Here is a 19,833-nt window from a genome sequence, read left to right as displayed (position 1 = left end):
GCCGGTTAGAGAGAGGGGGTGCGATTGATCTCCCGATCAGCAAATATTGATTGTTTACATATGTTCTTGTTTTATAATGTCATGGCAACATGATGCAAGCAGAAGGTAGTGTAAGGACATTGACAGAGGATAACGATGAAGTGTTCGATGAAGCTTTGTATTTATAGCTTTGTATTTATAACTTTTCAGACTGCTGTGGTACAGTTGTTAGCAAGAACGCTCACTGTTCAAATCCAGCCAGGGTCTTTTTGTGTGGAGTGTGCGTGTTCTCCTCCTGTGCCCCGGCTTTCTCCCACAGTCCCAAAATATGCAGATTGGGATAACGTTCATTGGAGACTCTAAATTGACCATAGATGTAAATGTGAGAGTGAATTGTTGTTTGTCTCTGTATGTTGGCCCTGTGATACGCTGGCGACCTTTTCAGGATGCACCCCGCCTCTCGCCCAATGTTGTTATCTCACTAGCCATTCTAGCTGCCACAGTTTATTCTTAAAACCCTGTACACGCTATTTCCTGCCCCGCCTGCTTTGGTAAAAGGTCTGTATTTATACAGTGCTCTTCTACACTCGATGACCAGACTGACGGCAATTTAGGTTAAGCCAAAGCCAAAGAAACTTTACCTATGCTGGTGTATTCCCTTTCTGGTCTTTTAAATCCACCCACACATAAAGCTTACTGTCGGGACCTAAAGAAAATTAATCTGCCCATTTATCATTAAAATCATTAAAAATGTCATGTGTATTCCAGTATTTACTTTGAGCTACCTGGTCAAAATTGTCTGAATAAAAGACTTTTTAAATAAGAATTATAATCATCTGCATATTATTTGTCCTTGGTTTTATTTAATTCCACGTGTAGACAGACATAATCAACAACATATTTAAACCTCTGCTCTATTTGATGACTAAACAACATTAAACAACTTGTTCGAGTTTCTTTTACAATAATAGAGAATAAACAGTGATACGTTGTTTACAGAGTCATTGTATTGAGACTAATGAGAAAAGCCTGACATTGAGTGGTACATAAAGGTGAGCCTGTGGCAACAACTGCTGGAATAATGACTGCAAAGGCCCCGACGTTGTGTAACAGAGACCGTGTTTGCTTTTATGAGCGACAGTAATCGGTCGCTCAAACCCTGGGAATGCCGTGAGTCCCCAATCAATGCACAGTAATTACATATTAACCAGCAGGTCAAACATTGTATTGATCTGTTGTTGCGGTCAGACGGTGAAAGATACTGCATCAAAGCTCTTGCTTGTGACAACAAAGACACAATGACACAATGCTCGGATAACTCAAGGTGTTCCATTGAAACCATCACACACACACACACACAGTGATTCATGAATTGCCTTTGGAATATTCAGGGTTTATTAATCGCAGTGAAAAAACTATTTTGGAAGAGGTGATCCTTTTTAAAAATCTTAAAGATTGTTTTAATTTTCCAGCTTCTTCTTTATTTCTCCAGTGGCAGTGGCAGTGAAAAGGCTTTTGCTCCGTAGGAGTCTGGCATCCCAAGACAGACTGACTTACCCACTGATCCAATTAATTAAATATTTATCCAATCTAAAACGGCCTCTTATCACTGAGCTGCACTGACAAAATGTTTACACTAGGGACAGTAGAGAGGAAGGTCCCAACTTTTAAATTAATTCATAATCATAAATTGGAATTATGTGAAAATGTTCTGAAGAAAAATGCAGGTCATCAATTGGTGCATTACAGAGGATTTTCTATGCCTCTGATTTTATACCAAATTGAAGTTGTAGCTGTAAAAAGTGATAAACATTGGTAGAGTTAATAATAATAGTTAGTAACAGTATTCCTGTACAGTAACTCTAACTGTACAGCTCCTATTAAATTATTATTTTTGTAATTAATGAAGGCTATGACAAAGACAAACAAAACAACTGCTTGTCGTGTTTTTTTCTCCTCCAATTCCTAAGAGACCTACATTTATGTTTTTTTTATTATGTTACCTTTAGTGTATATGAAATTTATACAGGGAGCAAAAGAGGAAGTCAGGTGATGTAGTATATAGTGTGATAACGTCCATGTTACAATGATGGATGAGTTGACTTTCATACAGGAGCTCCCAGTTATTTCCTGTTCGAAACTGATGGTCAGTGATGTTTCCTTCATCCATGACCGAACCACAACCATAAGCACATGTTTACCATTGTTGCTATGGCAATAAAGGTCCTCTAAGTAGTTATTTCAACCCAAACCACGGTCTTTTCTGAATGAGCTAGTGTTTGTGCCAAAAACTAACCAATCTGTGACCACTCTGCGACCTTAACTGTGTTTTTATTATTGTTACCATGACAATGAAGGTCTGGCACACCAGCCGGTTGTGTGTTCCTACAGGGTCATACCCAACCATAGGGACATACAACTGACTATCCCGATACTCGCGAGAGCTGCAGCAAGTTTCAAGTTGATTTTGAATGTATGCCCTTTACGGACACTTGGATGGCACCACAGGACCAGTATGGAGGCATTTTGTGTTTTTTTCCTGTTGTTTTTTTACGTTTGAAGAAGTGGTCGCCAACGCTGTCACATGACATGGTCTGTATTCAAGTCCAAAAGTGTTTTATGGATTCAAACACTACACCCCTCCATTGGCATAGTGTTAAGTAGATAATGAGTGAACTTTCATTTTTGGGTGAACTATCCCTATTGATAATGTGAAGTCAGGTCAGTCTGCAGTGTGTGGGCAGTTAACCTCAAGTACATGTGAGGGAGATTTGTGCCACACAATTAAACAGCAGAGTTTAGAAGGACTTTTTCTGTTCTTTATCAGTAGTTTATGCTGTTATAGATGCAATGTCTTGCATCAAGTGTATTGAGCAACAACTGTGAGAAATAATTTCAAGCTGGGGTAATGTGGACACAAAAATGGATTCAGTGCAATCCAGAGAAATACCTGAGGGGCACAGTGTTTGTGTGGAGTGGAATCATGAGAAACGCTCGTGTACACGGCTGGTTTGTCAAATAATGCAGACGTTACCATCTGAATCCTCACGTCTCAGAGGATACAAGGTTCAAATCCGCACTGAGCCGCAGCTACATTACAACGAGTGCATGTATTTATATTGTGCTTACACAAACAACATTTGCTCATGTGAAATGTTAATGTAGCAGGATTGCATGGTGGAAAAAACAGAAATGCAATAAAAAAAAAGAAAATTGCTCCTCCAGAAGTCTAAAATGGTAATCATGATGTCCTGTCAAAATGTCTGCCTGTTAAAGAAGACCAAGGAGAGTGTGGGGGTGGGGACAAAAGAGATGAAGATAAAGAGCTGAAGGCAGATATGGGAACACAGGCTGACTCAAACAGAGCCTCAGAACAACTAGAGAATGACAGAAAATGTCACGTCACAACAGAGGACTGCTCATTAAAAATTAGGGCGTGAGTGAGGCTGTAGCGCACAGGGAGTGAGAGTGGAGATGGGACAGACACATCATGACAAAGCGACGGGAGTTTTCATGGATGTGGATGTTGTTATACTCTGCTCCTCCCCCCCCCCCCCCCCCCCCCCCCCCCTTACATAAGACACACGCTTGGCTGCGGGCACAGAAAACACGGCCTGTCCCCATGCATTGAGCCTTCCCCTTCACTGGTTTTTAACCATGCAGCACACAACAGGAGCAGACACTGAGCAATATTGAATTATTCAGGCACAGAGAACATTGCAGCAATAGAGAGAACATGGGCTGTGTTGACTTCGAGTCGGGAAAAGCACATCAGTGAGAATTCAAAAAGGCAAAGTTGGTTATTCGTGCAAATTCCCGGCGTGTTTTTCTGTGTGTCATTAAAATGTTCATATTTCAACTAAATGCCAGGAATCTACAGTATGAAGCTGTGCATCTTCCAGTCCTGCAAATATTTCACAATAAAAGTCTTGTTAAGACAAATGAATGGATTCAGTCAACAGAAACAATAAAAGGTTTTCACTTTGAGACAGGTACAGGAAGGGTTGCAAATATTTATGCTTGGGAACGTATTCGACAGACCTTGACACTGTGGTGAAACTGTCGATTTTGCATGTGGAGAAAATAGGTGAGACGCCGGAGAAACAGAGCAGCTCAGGTCTCATGCAGAAACTGTGGATGCTTTCAACTGATAAAATTTAAATCAAGACGTTCTGAAACATTCATGTGCTGCTTATGCATCCACCACGGCCCAGGCGTAAGCCTATCATTACTTCCCACTGAGCGTGTAAGGTGGGAAACAACCACCAGAACTTTAATTAAAGCTGCAAATAGCGATGATCAAACCCTGCACACCATCACATGCATTGTGGCATGCAACTGCCAATAGGAGGAGCACATGGACGTTTTTTGAGTCCAGTAGGTGGCACTATGACTTAATGTTTTTTTGTAGATGTCTTCAGGGAAGGACTATTACCAATTGTGAAGTTTTGTGTCAGATCTGACCATAAACAAATACAACTTCCCACTTCCAAGCATGGTTAGCCCATAAATCAATGGTGGGGAGAAAAACACAAAAGTACTTTTTCAATTTTACAAGAGAAAAGACTTTAAGATGAAGATGAAATGTTTGGTTGCACATGTATGTTGCTGGTTAACTGCCTGTCCTCTGTTTTAAGAGCAGCACACAGCTGCTTCCTTGAACTTATTTGAACTTCTCTGTGGAACCCTCGAGGACTTGGAGAGATACATGGTTTATCATGCAGAGGACGAGACTGTATCTGAAACAGTGCTGGACTGAATAAAGGCTATACATGAGAAAGTTCAGCTGATATAGGTGTATTAATACACCAGTGTTGTGTTTAATGTTTCTTTTGCATCAGGGATAATATGATAAAATATAGATTATACTGCCGTGTACAACTGGACCTAAGTGTATCATTATAAGTACTTTTTTGTGTCGTTATAGACAAAATGTACTTTTATTCAATTTAACTTTTTAACTTGAGTAACATTTTGAATACAGACCATGTCATGTGAAAAGGCCCCAGAAAAATAAAAAAGGACCTTGTGTAATTTCTGTCAAGACATTTTTTATCATGTGGTGTTGTAGGTTGCGTATTTCTACTTCTACGTGTGAGCACTTTCTCCACCACTGGTGTCCACACAAACACATTCCCTGCTGCCACGCTAACACACAAGAGGAGATCTTGCCCCTGATGTATTTTATGAGCAGCCACGAGATTCACATCACTAACAGACCTCATGCTTGGCTTAAATATAGTTTCCCCTAATGAGATAACTGAACTGTCTCCCACCTCTACTTGTTATGAGTGCAGAGTTTCAAACAGGGGAAAGACAATCCAGCTCAGCCAAGGAAGTGGACATAAATTTTGATCTCAAGTTATCAGCTTTTGTCTTTTGGACTGAGTGAACAGACTCAGTCCAAATTGGATTTCCTCACACTTCCCTCACACTTGATGTTTGTCTTCAATAGCTTATTAACGAAACAACTGCCTTCAATAAAATCCAGGATCTAACTTGTCAACTATTTTTTGAACACAAATAAAATCCTTATGTCCAACAGCCATAAAGTAAAAGTAGTATTTAATTATTTTATTTTGTGTGTTTTACACACAAACAAAGCTCTACGTGATTAGAAAAGCAAAGAGGAAAAGAATGGCTTGTTGACGGTGCAGAGTAATTTAGCAGCCAGGCGACTGTGGGTGCAAGACAGTCAGACTGGCCATCGGGCAAACTGTGACAAATCTCAGCGGACACCATGTCAAAAAAGAAAATCCCTCAAGGCTTTCTGGCAAAAAAGATTTAAATTTCTCTCTGTAAGTTTCTCCAATTTTATTATAATGAACATTTCCTATGCAGATTTAAGCTGTTATGATCAGCATAAGCACTCCATCTGCGCTCCATCTAGGAACAAAACCAGTTTGGGGTAAAAACAGGCTACTTGGGACAAATTATGTGATAATGTCTTCTATAGACATTCATTCATTTAGGAGAGGGAGAAAAGGGAATATCAAAAATACCCACAAAAGCTGAATTGCATCAACAGAAGGCCAAGAAGAGAAACGAATTATAATATTCAGCAAACCTGGTTGAAAGCAACGTTACCGTCTTTGAGCTAAAAGTAGACCGAACATTTTATAGGATGAAAAGCTCTCAAAAGATGTGAAGAGATGAACTGATATGAATCGTTTTCTTTTCAACTGATCTTGAGGTTTTGCTCTCAGCTAACGTGAGTGTCTTCTTCATAATTCTGTAATCATGTCTGAATTCATACAAGAGCTAACACAACATACACAACATACTCCACCTTTATATTGTCCCCAATAACAAACAATGTTTGCAATTGACAAGGAAATATTCAGATTAGCTTTGTTGAGTTGGATAAGAAGACTAATTCACAGGTAAACTGAATTTTATATAATGTATTTATTTATCTGTCTATTTATTTACAGGCTACACGTTAGACCCTCTCAGATTTATCTTTATATTTTCCCATCTCTTTTAGTTTTATCTTTATCTCTTCATCCTTCTTTCCCCACCAGCCGTCCTGGTCCAGCAAAAAATGAGACTTGAACAAACATCGCCATCTAAAATATCAGACACCTTCTTTGAGAAAAATGTATATGACTTGCTTTTTTACTTTTTAGATTTGGTCTATTTCCAATCCATTAACATGGAGGAGGCCGGATTTATGACCTATACAGCAGCCAGACACCAGGTGGCAGGCTTTGGCTTCACTGTTTATTTATTCATATTTCCACCCAACTAAGGATCTAAATCTAACAAAGTTGTGTCTTTATTTCATTCATCCAGCTGTTTTTTTTAAAATGTTATGAACACAACATCCTCACAGAGGTGCTGTTGTTGCTTCAGGCCTTTCAGAACATGCTTGGTTGAGGCTTTGGGAAAGACAATGGGCACAAGTGCTTATTACAAAACAAAACAAAACAAAGAATAACACGACAACAGAGATCACAACAATAGAAGTTGAAGTCGAATTTTCCATTGTTTTCCTTCAGAGATCAATCAGCCAATTATTGTGTTCACCACAAAGAGGATGTTTGGTGGGTGGGTGTTATCCAGGAAGTCACAAAACTCAGCAATTAGAGGAGGATGCATTTTTTTAATGAGGATATCCTGTGCGCACAATCCTGTCATGTGATCGAGGATAGCACAACAAGTTTGAGGGAGCCGACTCTTTAAATGGAGTCGAGAACTCTTGATTTGACAGAATTAGATTAGAAAACTGAAAGAAACCGAAGCTTCCTGCAAACTGTGTCCAATTTGTCCCTTAAATTTCAACAGGGAATTTTATTTTCACAGTCACACACACCTGTCAATAACAACCCATGGTGTGGAAGGAGTTAAAATACCCCCACCCGCTTGAATCAAACCCATCAGAGCTACTTAATAGTAGGTGACCCACACGTTCATTAACGAGTGACTGCGAGGCTGTCGCCGTTAAATATTCATGAGTCCAGGTGATGGATTGGCACACGTTACTGTGTGGCAGACGCTGAGCAGAAAAACAAGTGCAGTTGCCATGGTTTCTCGTGTGTTCGCCAGATGTTTTCTGTCTGAACACATGGAACTCCCTGATAATCAAAGTGCAGACTCAAACCACATACTTTCACATTGTTATCTCTCCCAGATAAGCCACAGACCGCACATACACTCACCATGACACGGAACTGGAAAACATATGGCTGAGTCAGGTTTTTCACACATTCACAAGTTAACCTTAATTCGTTGCACACAGAGTGTTCATGTGTTTTCTTTTGATTTATTCTGACCTCCTGACCCAACCTGAGCAAGCCCCCCCCCCCCCTTCAGGCCGTTCCCTGCAGTGAAGTCCAGGGCTGAATTACACAACAAAAATCTGTAACTCCACACTTCATTGATTTTTTTCTTACTACGCTCAATTACCTGTTTGAAAAGATGTCAGTCTTTAACAGGCCCTTTTCACAGAAGACATTTGAACACAACACAGAAAAGTCTCAGTTTAAGGATCCTGGTCATGGGCATAAAGGTTCAGTTTAATGTTGTTAACCTGTGCTTAACCTGTGAATCCCAAGAGGTTTAGGAGCCTGGTACATTTTAACATCAATACATATATGTCAGTTGTACATTCATGCTGTGATACTCCTATTGTAACCATTCTTACAGAGAAGCATAGGCAACAGTTTTTTTTATGAACATTTAATCAACACTTATGATACTGGAAATGTGCATAAGACTGTCTGTTACTTTTAAAATCTCTCAGGCTTATTATTTCAACTAAGCAGGATTTATTCCTGTGACACTTTCTGTTCTGTCTCTTAAGATAGATATGACTTCTCTCTCTCTCTCTCTCTCTCTCTCTCTCTCTCTCTCTCTCTCTCTCACACAAAGACACTCACACACAGACTGACCGACACGCACGCACGCACTCACACACACACACACACACACACACACACACACACACACACACACACACACACACACACACACACACACACGCACACACACACGTTTGTACTTCTATCTTAGTGAGGACATTGGCATAATGCATTCCCTAGCCCCTTACCCTAATCTTAACCATCCAAACTAAATGCCGAACCCTAACTCTTACCCCTACCCTAACCCTAACCTAAAGCTAATTCTAACCCTAAAACCAAGTCTTAACCCTAGCCCTTTGAAAAAGTGAGGACGTGCCTAAATGTCCTCACTTTCCTAAAATGTCCTCACTTTGTAGGGTCTTTGCTTAAAACGGTCCTCACAAAGGTATGAGTACAGGAAACAAAAACACACACACGAACACAGATTGTGTTTTTTAGTCCAATGCTGCACCCTGCTGGCCATAAGTTATACAGCATGTTCACTCCCCAACAGGGAACCAGAGACGAAACAAAGAGGAAAAGAAGGAAAAGGGAAAAACTGAAAACTAAATAAATGATAATAATAAAATCAAACATTCTTATTGGATACAAATACAATACAGTTTAAATCAAACATATTTTACTGCCTTGTTTGCTCTCGAATTCCTGGTTTTACCTCTTGAGAAGACTGTCCCACATATTTGCATACATATTGCCTCCAGATGGAATCAGAGTCCCGTGCTTCCTAATTGGGAGCTCATTGGCTTCACATTCTAAAACATGAGTGAGTATAAAATCAGTGAAAGCAAATTACTGTTCTCTGCTTTTCCTGCATTTGATTGTAAGAAGCAACTGTCTAGAGAACGAAAGTAAGCGAGCAGTGAGCCAAACATTTTAGGCTCATATCAGGTCAGGTTTTAAAGAGTTGAGTCGAGTATTTGGAGTCAGACTTGATTGTTTGCCTGAGTGATAACTTCCCTCGACTCTCATTTCCTGCAAACACCCACTGCTCTGCTTGATATCATTCTTATCATGATAGATAGCTGACAAGATCCTCTTTCATAAATAAAAAATGTTTGGCTTTAGTTTGTTTTCTGATTAAGAAAGTTTCGTAATGGCCATATACTTCTGATGATGTCAGTACAGCCAATGACTATTAACTTGACGAGTGGGCCTTCAAGGCAATATGAATGACACTGAAAAACATAAAGTTCAAAGAAATCATCTTCCAGGGGAGCGTTTTACATTTCCCAGGCCAGCCATTGGAATGGACAAGCAGAAGAGGTGGGAGGCCAGTCAGGAGTGACGCATGTGTCTCTCAAGACAGTGTGGGAAAGAGACTTGTGGGTATCCATGAAGCCAAGCAGGTCAAGGGTCAGATGTCTGTGAGATTGTCCCCAAAAGGTCTTGTCAAAACAGAAGAGCTAATTGAAGAACAGATAAGACAGGTATACACGCCTCATAATCATCAGATTGCAAAATGACTCATCATGAATCAAATAACTGTGTAATGGGAGTCGCGCTTACTGATTAATCCTCAGATGAAAATTCATATCTAAGGGCTGTTGAGCAACCTTCAGGCAGCTCACTGTTTGATTTCGCTTGTCTCGTCTCATTTCCAGCAGCAGCAGGACGCTGCTTTCAGTGAAAACACACTAACCAGCCCACAACTTGCAGAACCAGTTAGAAAAATTATTAATACTGGCACGAAGGAGAGCGCACACCCCCACCAAGGTCTTGCTGCCCCTATATGAAACCACATGTAAATTCCCTGGATCCAGGTTTTTATTTATTTTTTATGTCGCCTAAACCTGCCTGATTTTTTTTCATCAAGATCTGAAAAATCTATTAAAATATTTTTAAAAAGCCGAGTCTCACGGTGTTAAAGAAATTAAAATTCCTTGGTACATATCTGTGTCAAAGTTTGATGTATTTTTCCTTGGCCCATGCCCCATGGCTCCTTCCACTAAGTTTAATAGAGATCCGTTCTGTTCTTTTGTAATCTTGCTCAAACAGACAGGGGTGTCCCTCTGCTGTTTGGTGCTGTGCACGAGTGGATTGTTTGTTGACAACAGCTGCAGCTGGTGACTTTAAGGCGATTAGGGGAACCAGAACAATAACAGTGTTGTTTAATGAGCTGTAACTTGCTGTTACGGTTCATCACTATGAGCGATGCCTTTTCATATAATCACACTGTCATTTTATACACTCTTTAAATACTGATTAAAGCCACATTAGAGGAAAGTGTATTTAAAAAACAATTAGAAAAAGCTAGTCAATGTGGAGACTGCTTCCATATAATGGTTTTGACAAGTTCCCCACAACAAAAATAATAACCACCACTTATAAATTATAAAGACCTTTAATTACCTGTCTAACTTGCTGCAACACAGTGTTGTTGTAAGTCATCACTGTCTTTATAAGCTGTGTGGAACCACGCTATCATTTTCTGGAAGCCCTGCCCACAGGGGGTATCTCAGTGTTTGACCTCTGACCTCTGCCATGGTTGTCTGAGGCTGTGCCTGATGTGGACCCCCGCATATTTCTTGGCTCGACTGGGTGGTCGGTACAGTACTAACGCAAACAAGTACGATCCCAGCCTGACAGGCCAGATACAGGGGCAATACTCCCTGCAGTTTGAAAAGCGGTGAGAACTAAACAAGGACGATTGGATGTTCGGCCTTGTCGATTCGGAGCATTGCAGCGAGAGATAGAGTGTGAAAATACAACATGCGGCCAATCTCCTGTGTCGTGGGCCCCGTCTCCTGCCAAAGATCTTCAAGACCTTGAACTGAACCTACAGATGTGTATTTTTCTTCCCTCTTTGCCTGTTTATATGAAAATGAATACTAAAGTGATGCACGAGCTGCTGTGAACTTCACATGAGGAGTCTTTAGACAAAGTAGAGTAAACAGAGAGTTGTAAAACCTGTGTGATCTACAGAAAAAGTAAAGGGAGCACCTACCTCGCAGAGAGACCTAAAACAAACATTTTGGGATCCGTGTGTTTATCCGCATCTGCTGCAAAATTTAATGGGTTCCTTCTTGGGTCACACCCCACATCTTCCTCAGATGGAAAGCGATTCAGTAGACAGACAGACAAACAGAGAGACAGACAGACAGACAGACAGACTGACAGGAAGGACGGATGGAAGGAAGGAAGGTAGGCAGACAGGAAAGTAGACAGACAGACAGACAGAGAGGAATAAGGGAAGGTGCATGGATGGGTGGACGCAAGACAGACAGGCAGATAGACAGAAAAAAAGGAAGGAGGGAAGGAGGGCAAACAGACAGACAGCAATAAAAACATAACCTCCTTGACGGGAAGGTAATTATTGACTGTGGGAAAAAGAGATAAAATAAGATAAGCTGAATGTTATCAACAGTAAAATCTGAAAAAAATCTGTTACAACCGTCAACATTTGAACATTGCCTCCTTTTTATTTCTAAAAAGAAATGAAGTCTTAAAGTTCATGTTTGTAAGGGACGACCCGCAGCAGCAGCCTGGCTCTGAAATGACGTGTAACTGAGTTCAGTAAACAACATCCAGCTAATCTTCCCTGACAGCTCAGAGCATCTTTCATTCCCCAGCTCCAAAGGTTCTCACAGCACCGTGGACAAGGTGTCCGGCCTACCAACGTCAGCAATCTCAGGAGCCCTGCACCCCTGCTTTCTGTCTCCACTGTGTTCCAGGGGTCAAAGGTCAGACCTCTCACTGGGCCCTGTTTATCACAGTAGGGGTTGTGTGACCAAGGCAGAGGGTTAGAGGGCTGGGTGGGTGGCGGGGAGCCGAGGTTGTTTTCAAGTGATCACCTCCAGGCTTGCTCCCAGCCAGAGTCAGTGGCCCATGGGGACAGCATGGTGAAGAGGACATGATATAAAAAAGAGTGGAGGGACCAGGCAGCACAGACAGAAAGTGGCAGCTTTCACTAACTACGATTAAATAATCAACGGAGCATATACAGCTTTTATCTCTGAGCTGTAATCTTGAGCCTATACCGACACCATGGCACTGCTGAATTACTGGATGTGTTTGGTTGCTCTATCATTGACCGTGACCACGAGCCGAGCTTTGAGAAGGTAAGAAATGCATTTACCTTTAGCTTAAAGACAGAACACATATATACCGGGAAGGATTTACTGTTTAATTGCATTTGCTAAGGAGAAAACATGCTACGGCAAAGTAGTAAAAGCAAACAGCAAAACAATTGTGGACTGTGTTTTATTGGTTCATTATAAAAGCTAATGTTTTCAGTGTTGGCAAAACATGTGTCTTGGTTTATTTTTCTGGCCAGGCGCTGACAGAAAAGCACTATGTGCTTTATTAAATGCTCGTTGTTTTACTGAGACGATGTCCAAACATACTGTATATATCCGACATAGCATTTCTTCAGTAATCAGCTCCTCCTTGGGATGGAATTTGTTTAAGTTGCCTGAGGATATGTTGTGCTGCTCACCCGTCTCCAGAGTCACCCTGAAGAAGCTGCCGTCCATCAGAGAGACTCTGTGGGAGATGGGTGTCTCTGCAGAGCAGGTGTTGACTGAGCTGGCCCAGAAGAGCACAGTAGACAGCGACAACAACGGGACTGTTCCTACACCTCTAACCAACTACTTGGATGTGAGACACTTTTGGGCGTTTTAAATCGTGCTGCATGTCTTATTTAAAGCTTATTGTGAATGTGTTTGAACCTAGAAGATTCTGAGGCTCGCAGATAATAGGAAATCTAGTTGTGCCTAGTCAAAAACAGCTGGATTTGAGGTTTTACTCTTGAAGACAAAAACAGACTTTGTTTTTGAAGGTTGAAGTGGCGACTCATCCAAGAGGATTCATCAGCTCTCTTGGATGGGACTCAAAACTTCTTAAAGAGTAAAGCAGCAGAACCGGCTGCCTTTGAATTAGCGCTTCAAACTAGTCAGTTACTCCCTCAGTGACTTATTACACACCCTCAAGCTACACATGTGCATTATCGCAGAGTGAAAAGAGGTTTTGAAGAAACAGCATTAAGAGTTCATTGGTTTAGAAAAGTCAGAAATGAAATCATACTATATTTTTCTGTTTATTCTCAACAGACTCAATACTTTGGGGAAATCAGTATCGGCTCTCCGGCCCAGCTGTTCAACGTAGTATTTGACACAGGCTCAGCCAACCTGTGGGTGCCGTCGCACAGCTGCTCGCCTTTCTCCACTGCCTGTTGTAAGTGTCTATTTGAACACACAAGCAGGAAAAATCCCCTGAAGTTAGAATATGTATATATGTTTGTTTTTTTTTTGTTTCGTTATCGTAATGTTTGTGTTACTGTCATGGGTCCCTGTCTCTGCTGCTCACTGCTGCTCACAGCATCAGTTTCAGCCACAGCAGGCAGCTGTTTTCAGCTAAAAACCCACTGGACCCTGATGTTTCCCTCAGGATTTAGTAGAGAACACAAACAGCAAAAAGAAAAGAGGGAAAATTGGACTTATATTTGTTAACGAGCCAGAGACATGACTCCAGCTGAATGATTATGCTGCTTCCAAAATGCTGGTGTATCAATACATCTACTTCTGGTCCTCTGGTTGTTCCTAGACTCCAACGGATGAGTAAAGCATCGAGCTATTGTAGCACAGGCCCCCAAACTCTGGAATAACTTACTCAAATCATTCCATACATTTTGATCTTAATTGTATTTACTTTTACTTCATATTTTTTACTTTGTTTGGATTTTGATTTGTGTTTTATCCTCTAGTAAAGCACTTTGTAACTTTGCTAAAGCTCTTTGCAAATAAAGCTTATTATTATTATATTATTATTATAATCAATAAGCAAGTTAAGTTACTAGTGTCAAGATACAGCAGTGTTGTGCTCACAATTTGTTTCTGTTGCCCTCAAGTGGTCAATGCATCTGTTAATGCAGGTATAAAAAAGTTTTTTATTTTCATGTAAATGACATGTTGAAGAATACATTGTTCATAAAAGTTTCCTCATACATGGTGGTTTTATGACTCAAATGAATTTTGAACTTTTAGTTACTCACAACAGGTACGATGCCTCCAAGTCCTGGACCTATGTTGAGAATGGAACCGGATTTTCCATCCAGTATGCCTCAGGAAATATCAGGGGATTCCTGAGCGAAGACGTGGTTGTGGTGAGTTTGAAATCGATGACTTGTGAAACAGAGGGCGTTCCTCTTTAGAGATGCTTGAACTTCTTCTTGCAAGTTAAACTTTTGAACCCCTGCTGCTTTCATTCCTGCAGATCGGTGGGATTCCTGTGGTGCAGGTGTTTGCTGAGGCCACCTCCCTGTCTGCCATGCCCTTCATCTTCGCCAAGTTCGACGGAGTCCTGGGGATGGGTTACCCCAACTCGGCCATCGATGGCATCACGCCAGTGTTTGATCGCATCATGTCTCAGCATGTCCTCAAGGAGGAGGTCTTCTCTGTCTACTACAGCAGGTGGGCTGAACTGAGGCAACTCTGCTCCTCTAGTTTCTGTTTTGTATGGAATCGCAGATGAGAGAAGATGGTTTTCATTTAAGAAATAAAAGACATAAAAAGTTATTGGTAAGAAAACATAGACTTTAGGGGGAGTAGGGGAATAGGCTTACATTGTGTTGTCTAAACCTTTGTAAAGTTTAGTTTTTGATCCTAGTGGTAGGCCGTCGTAATAAAGAGTTATCTGGATCTTGGTGAGACAAATGGGTGTTTAGAGAAAACAGAAAAATGTATGTCTATTTCCTAACACCTCTTTTAATCCATATTGATTTAATATGCTCATTTATGTGCAGAGGAAACCAAGAAAAAAAAGATGAATATTTCCTTTCCCGTGGGAAGCATCGAAACAATGAGAGGATGCAGGAACTTTAGCTAAAGGAGCGTGTTCATGAAAGTCACAGCTTTGGAATCAACAGGGAGCGTATGCAAAAGTAAAAGTGGACTTGAAGGGTGATTTATTGAATGTTTTCAGGGACCCAAAACACTCCCCTGGTGGAGAGCTGGTCCTCGGCGGCACAGACCCAAACTACTACACAGGAAACTTCAACTACATGCACACGAGGGAGATGGGCAAATGGGAAATCACCATGAAAGGGTAAGATCTTCACTTAGTGTGTGTGTGCGTGAGTGTGTCGGAAATGCCTGTTTTATTGTTTTATTTTTCGACATCTCCTCTCATGCTGTCAGTGTGTCTGTGGGGACGGAGATGATGTTTTGTGCAGAGGGCTGCACAGCTGTAATCGACACTGGCTCCTCCTACATCACGGGCCCGGCCTCCTCTGTGTCTGTGCTGATGAAAACCATCGGAGCACAGCTGGATGAAAGTGGAGTAAGTTTTTACACATGCAACATGGTTCCCCGCAAAAAATGTTTGGCTGTAAAAAAAATCAGTACCCGTCATCTCCCATTGCTCTGTGTTGTTCATCAGTACAAAATCAACTGTGACATTGTCAAGACGTTGCCCAGTGTCACTTTCCACCTGGGTGGTCAGGAGTACTCACTCACTCAGGAGGATTACATCTTGTGGGTAAGCATGACCAATACTGAGTCATTTTATTGAATGATGCAGCGGTGAAATGTCACAAAACTCAGTAGCATTTTCAGGTTCTTCACATTAGATATTGCCACTTTATTTTTTCTTTACACTCTTCTACATTCAAGATGGAAACATTTACTTTTTACTGCATATTCATCTGACAGCTACAATTTCTGGGTTCTTTTTTACAAACCAACCATATGATCACCTTAAAAAAATATGAGCATTAGCTGCTCTGCACCCCGCACAGATGTTTTCGGTTATGTGGCTCATTAGACCTGGTGAATGGTGCAAAGCTACACAGGCTGGTATTTCAGCTTTCTGCAATTGAACAAATCACAACTTGACCGACAACAAAGCTAGAGGAGGCCTTGAGGTAAATCTTTGATCTTGGTTTACAAGATAAAAATCTAATAAAAGTATCTCGGGCTCCACAATTAAACTCGCTGAAAGGGGACATGTGTACTTAGCAAGTATTTTTATTTTTATTTAAATTTATGAGAACATTTTCCTGATAAATCGTCTGTACTTGCTAAGTGTTAATGTTATCGCAGTTTTTATTTATCTGAATATTTCTTTCATCTCTGTGAATGTTAATGCTACAGTGGCTAATCATATTAAAACTGTTCTTCGTGTCAACAGCAATCACAGATAGAGGGGGACGTCTGCACCGTCACATTCAGGGGCTTGGATGTGCCGCCCCCTACAGGTCCCATCTGGATCCTGGGGGCCAACTTCATTGCCCGCTACTACACTGAGTTTGACCGTCACAACAATCGGATAGGCTTTGCTACCGCAGTCTGACAGGAAGTTAAACATCAGTAGTGCCTGTTTTTCTTCTCCACCAATCTTTGCTGCTATCTCCCAATGTTTTATTGATACTTCCAGTTCTCCCTTCCTCTGCATTGCTATAATCAAAATTAATCTGTTTTATAAAATGGAAAAGCATGCACACAAAGGAAATCTTTATCCTCACTTTTCTTGCAAGCCCTGGTCTCCTTTTACATAGTAATTTGTACCAGTTGCACTGAACACCTTCTGTCTTTATTTATAAGCGTTTACTAGCAAATGTGTGTGAATCTGCTGATTATCAACATACAGCGAGGGTAGAAATGCATATCTGTATTGTAATGACGTAACAAGAATAAACTTGTTTACTGGGATCTCAAATCAATTCACATCTGACTCCATTAAAGACTGCATTGTTTCCTTCCAAGTCTGTCGAATGCAATTGTGACCGAGTGAAAGTCCAGGCTTAAGTTGAAAACAGATCGCTCCAGCAGGATTAAGCTGCCGCACCAGAGCAGTCATATAAACATTTGGAATTGTTGGTGAATGACGGCACATAAACATTTTAGTTAAAAAGATAAACAATTGGAAAAAATGTTTGCACAGTGTCGGAGTCACGTGTGTTTCACAGTGTAATGTGAAACCTCACTTTTCTGAAACCAAAGTTGCTTCTACCCAGCGTCGCTTTATCATCACTAACCGACAGTTACAGCAGGAGCGAGTGGCTGATAAAATACCACAATTACATTTTCCTAATTCAATCACCCCTTTTTCATGTTTTCTGTACAGCTTGTGATCTCTGACACATGATATTTTCTGTTTCTGAGGCAGAAAGAGTTATTTTTAGTGTATCAAAAAAATAAGAAAATCATTCTGTCACCTAGGAAACAATGGAGCTGATATCCTGTTTTTAGTATCAGAGTGAATCTCGACAGAAAAGCCTCTGAACCTCAAACCTCGTCAGGAGTAATCAACAAAGACGTGTTCTGCTTACTGAGCTGGACACAGAGATAACAAAACAATAAAAGCATATTCATCAGACGTTATTGTCAGATCCTTTTTGTCTCCTCTTCACAGGAAAGCCATCTCGTGCTGCAGTGAAATGATGGTGGGGATGTCATGGTTCCTCGCTCGCACTTCCATGAATTGTCTGCTTTGGATTTTATCTATTGGTGGTCGTTAATACACTGACCCGATGCAGATGTCTCATAAGATATATTACTTATGTTTTCTGACAAGCAGAATTCATGCTTTGACTCTTGAACAATCGCACCCTGTTGCTTAACAAAACCACAAACTAAAACTGGCTGTTGTTTTAACATACCGTTACAACAAATGGCTTTTATATTTATATCATTGATGTACTTATTTATCATTTCAAGTTGGGGGACTCTGTGAAGTTTACTATATTCTTTATCAAAGAAATCAGTCAGTAAAGGACATGATATCTTTCTCCTCTTCGGTACTTATACAAGGCTACAGTTTCAAAATGTCAGCAGAGGAAAGGTTGGGATCTCGAAACACTGCTGACAGCCTAGAAAGTCTTATCTCTTCACCCAGTAATTCCGGCATTTTTATCTTAAAATATTTCCCCACAAAATAATATAAGATATGAGTCACCCTGTGGTAGCAAAAGGTTTAATTCATCAAGATCCATGAATTATTCCCTTGGTTAAATAGTCAAAATATTATGCTTCCATCAAGTTTTGTGAAAATCCCTTCAGTAGTTTGTGTGCGATCCTGCTGACAAACAAACAAACAGGGGTGACGTTGATGAATCAGTCATATGCTGGATTGCATGTCACCAATTCAGATTTGAACATTTACCAACACTGCACGGTCTCATCGCTTCTGCTTCATTTGTGCGTGCGCGTGTGTCAGGGGCTCATTTTTGGCTGCGATACATTTGAACAAAAACAAAGTGTGTTGACTCTGTGTCTGTTCTGTTTTATCTCGTACCGTCCTTCTCCTCTTCACCTCTCCAGAAGCTCCCTCTCTTTTGGTGTCTCCTCTGTCCTCCGCTTCTCTCCTCGCTCCTGTCCTGGTCATAAAAAGCACTTTAAATCTAAATCTATTTCACGTCAGTGTATCTTGGAATCACTCAGCTATGGGTATTTACACACAGCAGCTATAATCATATTTAAAGGTGTACATTGGACATTTTCACAAGTAGCTTTGATGAGTGTTTGGACTTGTGACAAAAATGTCCTAGTCATGTCCTAGCCCCTGAGTCAGTCAAACTGGCTGAAGATGCTTCTTCTTCACTGGTTTATTCTCCTGACTCATCTACAACAACAGGAGATGACTCTTCCTCCTTTTCCTGCGCCTCATTAACTTCATCTTTTTTTATTTAAAAAAAGGCTTCAATTCATGGTCTTCAGGATTTGCCTCAGTGAATTAGCTGGCTAGCTACCACCATGCCTAAAATGACAAAACTCACTTTCTCTTTCATGCTCACATAAAATTCACCCATGTGCCAAGTATCGTGATGCAGAACAGACTCAAAACATACTTTTATTTTCACAGGCTTTAATGCAAGATCAGAGTGAGAGATGAATACACCCAGAGCTATTTTTGATGTACATTCAAGTGCTGTAGCCTCAGATGCCCAGAGCCTAATGATGACACTACCGACCATACAGTGCAAATTACATATTTAATTTGCATACATTTGTGCATTTTGGGAAATACCCTACTGTATATTTATTCACTTTCTTGTCCTAAACTCGATGAGAAGATCAATGCCACCCCTTTGTCCAAATCAACATGAATCTGGAACTATCAGATGGTTAAAGAGTCTCACTATGTCCAAAACTACAGAGATCAGCCAAACAGTATCTCCATTATAAACATCTTACATCCAACAAAGGCTCCCTCCCAATTTATCACATTCGGTCACTTAGGTCAAGACCATAGATAGTTTATGAAAACAGACCACGCGTCTCCTCTTCCTCCGGTTGTACAAAAATGAAAGCAAAACATCCTGGATACAGGCGCCACCATTCTGAGTCTCCACAGTATTTATTGTGTTGTGGAGCTGCGGTATCAAGGTATCATCTTTACACGCAATCAATCACAAGTGAGTCTCAGGTGTCAATCTTGATGTTTCACCCAGTTTTCATAACCTCACATCAAATAACTACTTAAAACCAAACTTACTGGACATACATGTACTACCTAGAATGACCAAACCATCCTTCAGAAAGAAATAATCATTCAA

At 40.7% G+C, this 19,833-nt stretch overlaps 1 protein-coding gene across 1 annotated transcript; it reads left to right on the top strand.

The window, feature by feature from the left end:
• The first annotated feature begins 12,206 nt into the window (after positions 1 to 12,206).
• On the top strand, positions 12,207 to 17,456 carry ren (renin). Its single transcript, XM_034590823.1, has 9 exons — positions 12,207 to 12,400; positions 12,788 to 12,938; positions 13,391 to 13,514; positions 14,324 to 14,442; positions 14,553 to 14,749; positions 15,261 to 15,383; positions 15,476 to 15,617; positions 15,717 to 15,815; positions 16,467 to 17,456. The coding sequence occupies exons 1-9, from the start codon at positions 12,327 to 12,329 to the stop codon at positions 16,626 to 16,628; spliced, it is 1,191 nt and encodes a 396-aa protein (XP_034446714.1). The 5' UTR covers positions 12,207 to 12,326; the 3' UTR covers positions 16,629 to 17,456.
• Positions 17,457 to 19,833: the final 2,377 nt, after the last annotated feature.

Source organism: Hippoglossus hippoglossus, chromosome 7, assembly GCF_009819705.1.
Source record: "Hippoglossus hippoglossus isolate fHipHip1 chromosome 7, fHipHip1.pri, whole genome shotgun sequence".
Taxonomy (NCBI): Eukaryota; Metazoa; Chordata; class Actinopteri; order Pleuronectiformes; family Pleuronectidae; genus Hippoglossus; species Hippoglossus hippoglossus.
The sequence above is the reverse complement of the archived record's forward strand: the minus strand, read 5'-3'. Positions and strand labels throughout refer to the sequence as shown.

What these genes read in the sequence shown, in the direction of transcription:
- ren (XM_034590823.1), top strand. Translation starts at nt 12,327, where the DNA reads ATGGCACTGCTGAATTACTGGATGTGTTTGGTTGCTCTATCATTGACC. An exon ending in GCCTTTCTCCACTGCCTGTT is followed by an intron (nt 13,515 to 14,323) that starts GTAAGTGTCTAT and finishes TTGAACTTTTAG; the next exon opens with TTACTCACAACAGGTACGAT. An exon ending in CACAGCTGGATGAAAGTGGA is followed by an intron (nt 15,618 to 15,716) that starts GTAAGTTTTTAC and finishes GTTGTTCATCAG; the next exon opens with TACAAAATCAACTGTGACAT.